This window comes from Amblyomma americanum, chromosome 1, assembly GCF_052857255.1.
Source record: "Amblyomma americanum isolate KBUSLIRL-KWMA chromosome 1, ASM5285725v1, whole genome shotgun sequence".
NCBI classification, from domain to species: Eukaryota; Metazoa; Arthropoda; class Arachnida; order Ixodida; family Ixodidae; genus Amblyomma; species Amblyomma americanum.
The window spans coordinates 362,785,620-362,794,405 of NC_135497.1; the positions used below are offsets into that span (position 1 = coordinate 362,785,620).

General features: G+C 47.4%; 1 protein-coding gene across 1 annotated transcript; it reads right to left on the minus strand.

Annotated features, from left to right (window-relative positions):
* Window positions 1–8,194: 8,194 nt before the first annotated feature.
* LOC144115617 (uncharacterized) lies at window positions 8,195–8,764 on the minus strand. The gene is made up of 2 exons (XM_077650037.1): window positions 8,646–8,764; window positions 8,195–8,522 (listed from the first exon to the last, which is right to left on the minus strand). The coding sequence occupies exons 1-2, from the start codon at window positions 8,740–8,742 to the stop codon at window positions 8,350–8,352; spliced, it is 270 nt and encodes an 89-aa protein (XP_077506163.1). The 5' UTR covers window positions 8,743–8,764; the 3' UTR covers window positions 8,195–8,349.
* Window positions 8,765–8,786: the final 22 nt, after the last annotated feature.

Genomic DNA, 8,786 nt, shown 5'->3' on the forward strand with positions numbered 1-8,786 from the left:
GCGGTGGTGAGAGAGAGAGAGATGTGGCCTGAATGCACTAGCGCTGACAGCGCTGTGGCTGACATGCGGCACTGCAGCAATAGCTAGGCCGCAGCGTTCATTTGGTGATCAATCTCTCGCGATCAACCATTAACTGCATGCTACCTCCCAGGGTGGAAGAGAGGGCGCGCTGCCTATCCAGTGTGCGGAACGCAATCAAAGCAGGCTTTTGCAGTTGGACACCAATGCCACATACATGAAAGCGAGATTGAGGTCTCCCCTGACCCACGGAGCCAGTTGTGCGCCTTTCCTTTCGTGAAAATGAACGGCCTTTTCAACGTTGTCAACGCCAATGAACTCTATGAACGCCGTCGACTCGCTTGTTTTGTTTGGTTTTTGAGGAAAGGACATGGCACAGTAACTGTCTCGCATATCTCGGTGGACACCCGAACCACGCCGTAAAAGAAGGGATAAAGGAGGGAGGGAAAGAAGAAAGAGAAAACTGAAAATTGAGTTGGATTTTGAGGAAAGGCACGGCGCTGCGCAGCGGCAGAACACCTGTCGCGCGGTGCTACTAGTGGCGCATGCGCAGTAGTGACTAGGGAGCGAGCGAGAGAGAGAAATATCCGCGGCGAGCCGCGCGTTGTGATGTGATGTGCCTCCTAGGAGCACCGCCACGGCGAAGTGGCAAGTTCGCGGCCAGTAAAGCTTTCGCTTTAAAAACTGGCAGTGGCTTAGCTCAGCTATGCCAGGATATACGTAGCGAGAGCTGTAGTTCCTCGCTGGTTCCGCATGTTGTCGAGTTTGTTGTTGTGACTAAAATGTTAAGCATTGAAGAAGTATTCAGTGAGACACAGTTTATTTATTCAATTGTTTTGACAGATATAAACACTGCCAGATGATCGGTGAAGTAACACGCAGTTGCCTCAATGCTGCCTACACAGTATTTAGACTAGTTGCTTTCTCTCAGATACACAAGGTCAATCCTTGCGGTCCAGGATCCGCAGTGCCCAGGTTCGAACCTGACCGCGGCGGCTGCGTTTCGATGGAGGCGAAACGCTAAGGCGCCCGTGCGCTGTGCGATGTCAGTGCACGTTAGAGATCCCCAGGTGGTCGAAATTATTCCGGAGCCCTCCACTACGGCACCTCTTTCTTCTCTCAGCCCCTCCTTAAACACGCCGGTGCACTTTGATGCGTTCAGCGGAACGGTAGGTGTGATCCATATATGCGACGCCTGCCGTGGAGACCGACACCGCGGACCACGACCGTAAAAATTGGTTTGGGGGAAAGGAAATGGCGCAGTATATATCTGTCTCTCATATCGGCGTGCTGTGCGATGTCAGTGCACGTTAAAGATCCCCAGGTGGTCGAAATTATTCCGGAGCCCTCCACTACGGCACCTCTTTCTTCTCTCAGCCCCTCCTTAAACACGCCGGTGCACTTTGATGCGTTCAGCGGAACGGTAGGTGTGATCCATATATGCGACGCCTGCCGTGGAGACCGACACCGCGGACCACGACCGTAAAAATTGGTTTGGGGGAAAGGAAATGGCGCAGTATATATCTGTCTCTCATATCGGCGTGCTGTGCGATGTCAGTGCACGTTAAAGATCCCCAGGTGGTCGAAATTATTCCGGAGCCCTCCACTACGGCACCTCTTTCTTCTCTCAGCCCCTCCTTAAACACGCCGGTGCACTTTGATGCGTTCAGCGGAACGGTAGGTGTGATCCATATATGCGACGCCTGCCGTGGAGACCGACACCGCGGACCACGACCGTAAAAATTGGTTTGGGGGAAAGGAAATGGCGCAGTATATATCTGTCTCTCATATCGGCGTGCTGTGCGATGTCAGTGCACGTTAAAGATCCCCAGGTGGTCGAAATTATTCCGGAGCCCTCCACTACGGCACCTCTTTCTTCTCTCAGCCCCTCCTTAAACACGCCGGTGCACTTTGATGCGTTCAGCGGAACGGTAGGTGTGATCCATATATGCGACGCCTGCCGTGGAGACCGACACCGCGGACCACGACCGTAAAAATTGGTTTGGGGGAAAGGAAATGGCGCAGTATATATCTGTCTCTCATATCGGCGTGCTGTGCGATGTCAGTGCACGTTAAAGATCCCCAGGTGGTCGAAATTATTCCGGAGCCCTCCACTACGGCACCTCTTTCTTCTCTCAGCCCCTCCTTAAACACGCCGGTGCACTTTGATGCGTTCAGCGGAACGGTAGGTGTGATCCATATATGCGACGCCTGCCGTGGAGACCGACACCGCGGACCACGACCGTAAAAATTGGTTTGGGGGAAAGGAAATGGCGCAGTATATATCTGTCTCTCATATCGGCGTGCTGTGCGATGTCAGTGCACGTTAAAGATCCCCAGGTGGTCGAAATTATTCCGGAGCCCTCCACTACGGCACCTCTTCCTTTATTTCTTCTGTGACTCCCTCCTTTATCCCTTAGCATATACAGGAACACTACCCGTGTGCCTTGCCAGCATGGAGGAAGGAAAAATTCCTGCCTGCCACGCGTCGTCTGCGCTAGACGCGCGCGTTTCCCCCCGCGAAACTAATTCCCTGCGCGTTTTCTGATGCCTTGCGCATGAGATTGCACTGAATTTTTTCTTTGATTTTAGCTTAGCCGTGGTTTTTCAATGTGCACTTCAGTCATCAGCGCAGCGAAGCTAACGATTTTTTTTTTTTGCGAACAAATTTTGCGCGCGTAGGCCAGAGTCGAAGGCGAAACGAACCAGCACCCTCTAGAGAATTTGAGAAGGCCTAAGTACTCCTCCCGTGACGTCACGAAAAGAGGCCCGCAGTCGCCGCCACTTACGGTGGAGTTGGTGGAATCGCGGCTGGGATCGCCTAGCAGCAATTTGCTTCCATCAATCAATCCACGCTTTTTCTTCTGCTAAACGCTAGAATAAGGAGCAGGCACTTTACGGGGCATTTATTTAGAGGCAATAGCCATTAACCAGCTTTGTAAAGGTTGTTTATAGGTACTAATATCAGCAACTGTGTCGCGTTCTCGTGTTCCTCAGTAAACGCTATCTTTGGGCATTGCAATAAATACATTTACCTGTTTTAAAGCATTTACCTTCTTTATTTCTGTACCTAGCATTTTATGAAGCGCAGTTATAATGAGAAATGAAACACACTCGATTAGCTTCACAGCTGTGTATGTAGTTCTATTGGAGGCACATGTATTTATTATAATTTTGCTCTCAAGACAAATATATACACTTCCGCCGTCCACTTAACTACAAGATAGCAAGCAAATGTCTTCGTTTGCGGATCTGGGACTTCGACTGAGGTCGACGCAGCTATTCTCCATGCTCACAAGTAGCTCCACTGCTGAATTCTTGCTCTTTTGCTAGAGATGGAATGTGGAAATTGGTGCCCATTTTCATTATCGGCGTCTTTACAAAGTAAACTGTCATGATAAAGTCAGGTTTTACTGCAACTGGATATTTTATGACTGGAGCTTAGTCTTCAATATGTGCACTAAATAAGGAGTTCATTTCCTTAGATAATATGCCAGAATGTATCTTGCTGGTTAGATATTCTGTGAAGGTTAGAATCTTATCCGCTTCCTGCTCTTTGCGGAATACTTCGGCAGACTCTTCAAGCGCTTTTTTCAAAGCAGCAGACTCAAGACGCATTCGCTTCGAGTCGAGGACATCCCTTGAGGTGCATGGCTTAGAAAGATGAGACGGGCATTGTGGAAACTGTTGGGATTGTGGCTGTGCGAAAGCGGCGCAGTTGTGGTGCTCCTTTTAAGCGCGTCGACAAGGGAGGCCTCTCGCGCGATGTCAGCCTCAACAAAGTGAAGTTCAATTTTGTTTCAATAGCAACTGTAACTTGGCAAGAGAGCTATCTCTTGAAGTGCTGAATTCGCTGCTTACAACTCTAATAATCTTCCTGGTTTACAAACGCTTTTCTATAACGATCTCTAAGTCTATCCTATTTTTCAGAAGTGACTACTATTTGAAGACGTTCCAAACATCTTAACTTGGAGTGCGGGGACAACGAAATTTGCTCATGGTATAGCCCTAATCCAGGCATTCTGTTCTTCACCCCTGGGAAACTTCAAAATGTAACGTGGTTTTTGGGCCCCAGTTTGCAATTAATCCCGCAATTGGGCACGCAGCACTTGTTAGGCATATCCTGGCAGGAGGGTAATCCACATTCTGCTCCAATGAAGGCACCAGCATATCACCTCAACGGACACACAACCGCGAACACAGCACAAGGCGTAGACTCTGCATGCACAGTCAGCGTACAGAAAAAAAAGTGCATTTGGAAGCATGTCACAACGTGCCACGACTTTGCTTGCCCCGAGGCAATCAAAGGAGTGTCAAGTGTTTGCGGAACCGATCGCATTGTCATCGCTCTCGTCCCCCACTCCCGACTTCTCCGAATAGGTGGGGTTAACCGTTGTATACTTTCCTGGCCTAAACCCCTACATCGCTCGAAGCTTTGAAACGTGCTGCACGGAATTTCTATGCAGGCCTCTTTTGCGTGACGTAGGTCGAGGGGGGGGGGGGAGGAAGAGCCAGCAGGCCTTAAGTTCTTTAGAAGGTGTTGAACGAACCCGCTTATTTTTACACCCTATTGTCCTTTCTGAATACTGCGGCCGTGCGGCATTATAATATCGTCTTCTGAGGAATTTAAATAAAAATATCCTTGCATCGAGAATTACCCATGATTCTAAACCCCATGACCGTGCGTGCACGCAACAGAGCGCTATTGACAGCGGCGTTTTCGTTCACACTGTTGATCTGATCTCAACTTCTACGTACTCTGAAGTTAGAAGAGAGACTGAACACTGGAAACTTCTAGATGCACGCACAATTAAAACATGTAAGATGAGAACCTGAGCCCTGTAAATCACGCGCTTCAGGCAAACTGCAGGAACACATTCCTTAGTGCTTAGGCAACCGAGTTACAGAAGTAATGAACACAAGCATGCATTCTAGGTAGTTCCTTCGAATCCTGTGCTTGGTAAAATAGCATTATTAGCCCATGCTAGGTAGGTCACACGTACTGTCAGGGAAATGATACGCAAGGGTCAGTAATGTATAGCACAAAATAAAAATCGTTGTTAAACACATTTATTTCCATCACTTAGCACTCAGGTTGCCCACATTTTTGTTTGCACCACCTACTGGCATCTTCTCATCTTTAACAGCTTCCGCTGCTCTTTCTTGGCAGCCCTCTCAACATTGATTGACTTCGTGTAGAAGTGCAGGCGAAGCAGAAAATAGAATTTGATTATGGCATTAACAATTTCACGTCCATGTTTCACACAGGCCAGAGACGAAAAATGCCCGTGTTAAAAAATCAGCGACGTCAACAATGCTCCTTTCGTGCAACTTATTCAGACTAAAATAAGTGGTGAAGCTGTCTTCAAGGACGGTGATAATCATGTTCTTCAAGGGGCCAGACAAATACAGTAAGCCACCATTATCAAATTTTGCAGTGAAAGCTGCAGCCTGATCATTTTCTGTAGGCACTGCTTTTTCAGTCGTCAATGCTGACGCACAGTCTATGCACTGGGCTTTTTTTAGTGCTTTTCTAGCTATGTAGCCCGAGATATAATAAATTAACACCTCGTGGCTTCTTCCTGTCACACAGGAGGCCAGTGCAGTTTCTGCATCATTGAGCGTTCCTTTTCAATAAGGCTGTCGAGAATAGCCAGCATATTCTCGCTGCACGGCTGTTTCTTACGCACAGAAACTAAGGAAGTGACCATTTCTGGTGCACAGTTTCCCGATGGAGGTAGTTTTGCAAGATTGTAGAATGTCAGCACATAAACAGTAATCAAAAACTGAGCGGCATTCGGATGGTCATAGGTCCTGATGATTGCCGAACAATGCTAAATGCGCTTTCAAGCCTGTCTTGGCTCAAGTTTGCAGTCATCGGATACTTAAAACCAAGTGTGCTCTGAATTGAAACACAGAGTCCCTCTGCTGTGCTGTTGCTCAGAAACCCACCGATTGTGGCCTTTGCATGATTTTCCCACTTTGTGAGGTGTTCAAGGAACTCCTTTAAAAATGCAGAGTTTGGTGACTTCGGGTATAACGCTGCTTTTCGCACACGCGCAGTCATTATCCTGATAAGCTTATTCATTCTTTTTACAAAAGATTCAGTTGCGCAATGGTGGAACCAGCGAAACGGACGCAGGACAAGAGCAAGTAGGCACACACAGTTGCTTCCACGAAGTCATAAGAGTTTGAGTGTTAGTGTGAGTGGATGTGAGCTCGAGTGATCATGAGCGTGATTGAGCCACCTCTCATGGTGCCAAGGTATGCAAAACCACCATGCAAGACATAAAGCAACTTTACAAAGCAGTACTACAGACAAAACATTAAAATCACAATCACAAGAATACCGGGGCCAATGCAGCCCCCCTGGGAATGAGGAAGCCCACGAATTCGCGAGAGAGGCCGTCTTCTCTCTTTCTCTCACTCCTTAGAGCCCGAGCCTTTTTACCCATTTACAGGCCTTGCCTCAAAGACCCCTGCATTTCCCTTGACGCACATTACAGAAGGGTGCTCCATTCTACACTACCTGCACTCACAGATCCTACAACCTCACCACTGAGTAGCCCAAGAGCTTCTCACCAAGGTGTGGTCAGTGTTTACACTCCTAAAGCCCCTATTGATGAGGTAAAGTTAACATTAAGAACACAAACCCAACCAACAACCAGCGAAACAGCTGCTTTGCAATGCTTGCAAAACAAACCCACTATCATGCGCCTCTTATGGTGCTACTCTGCCACAAGTAACGTGTGCTTTTAACACAGACAAACAATGTCTCAAGGACAGGATCAACCCTTAATGATACACAAGAGAAAGGCTACGCAAAAGAGGCACCAATTATAAACAAAATTTAATATAGCAGTGACATTGCCATCCAAGCCCACATCCCATCATATTAACAGGTGATAGAGCCACGCCAAATAAAATGTTTTATCGATCAATCAATTCATTGCATTTAATCACGGGCTACGCATGCCACTGTGAATAAACAGTGCCTGAACGTGGCTAACCATATTCATGAAGTTATGAGGAAAAAAAAACATAAATGAAACCTTCTGCCAAACTGTTTTAGATGACATTGGTAGAAAAGGTAATTGATCTAAACAGCTCCACTTTCTCAAGTTGATGCCGCCATGCAAGGAGCAGTGGGAGAGGGCTAGGTGCGTGAGCATTCAGCGATATGACAGCCCATGTTTATAGACGTCACTCACATTTTCCTCCCACTCTTTATAGGTGAAACAATGGCCTTGTAGGGAAGGTAACTTAGCCCACAGTAAATTTGCCAGACTGACGAAGGCATATATCTGTTTTTACCCTGTACGACCACTTGGTAGCTTAAGGGCACACAATGAATGCTTAGACACCATTGTAATTCACTCAGATGAAATCCGCTGACTGCACTGGCATCAGAGCTGTAGTCTTCCCGTTCAGCAAAAAGAAAAGTGCCCTAGAAGCACCTCCACATGAGCAGGTCCAACAGCAACACAATTATCCTACATGTATCACAGGACAGGATGTGGGCAATTCAACTACATTCCACCTGTGAGCAGTCTTCAAGTTCCCGACAGTGAGTGTTGACTCGCAAGGACCGATGAACAATTAACTGATAGAAACATACAATTCCTGGATGACTGCATCCGTTAGTGTCAATGACCAGGCCGCCTTTGCGTTAACACAGCACCTAATGCATTCGCTAATGTACTTAAAACGCCGGGCGACAAAGAAGCTGAAATTAGGAATACTGACGAAGGATGCAATTATGCCACTGAATGGCGTACTCGACTTGAATAACCGGCTAATTACAGCATGCGATGACAGCACAAGGCACAATTCATATAATTCACAGGGCAACCACAGAATAAGCTGCCATCACTAAGAAGCAGAGTGTACTAAAAACACTACTAGGGATGGCTGTTGCGCTCAAGAATGCACACATTCTAACAGACGACGCGAGGAGCAATCCACACTAGTCGCAGTTCCTGATCCTCTGTCAGGTAGCGACAGCGTTTAACCTCGCAACGATCTAGAATCAAAATCGGCAACGCAAATCGAAGACGAGACCGCAGAGAAGCTGACATCGTCTTCTCTACATCCTTGTTTTCGATTTTCGCTGAATCAAACCCAGCAACGCGTACTGCGAAGAGCACTAGTCTGCACAGTGACAAGGCTGCTGCCATAGCAAGAAAAAAAAACTTTATTTGGCGTAGACGTTCCTGAACATGGCATGTAATTACGTGACCAGACAGAAGAACACTCCGGGTGTTCCCAGAGGAACAAAATGGAATGCAGGTGACTTCGTAGACATTGCAGCCCTCTCTGTGCGATGACTGCTCAATTCGCTGCACTATCACCAGCTGACATATCGCTGTCTAGTACCAGATCATCACCTTGCTTCGATTCCTCAATCAGTTGGCGCATTTGATTGACTAGATCATTGCTCTTTCTCTCCAGCACATCCATCCATTCGTTGATTTCATCCATCGTTGAGCTCAGAGCTTCGTACTCTGGGAAAGAGAAAAGAAAAATAGGAGCTTTCAGCGACCGCTCCGCGGACGCCATGTCCTGAACACCATGCATATTATCTGCCATGCCAACAGAGATTTTAAGATTTCAACCTGCTAACGAACCTTGAGCGAAAGCTGGATCGACGTTGTCCAGATCCTGTTCTTCCTCAGCATTGTTACTTTCTGGATCTCCCTGCGGACCATCGTCCTCCCGCGCCATATTGGCGTTTTAAGTAACAGAGCCGCATAATGCAAAAAAAGAAA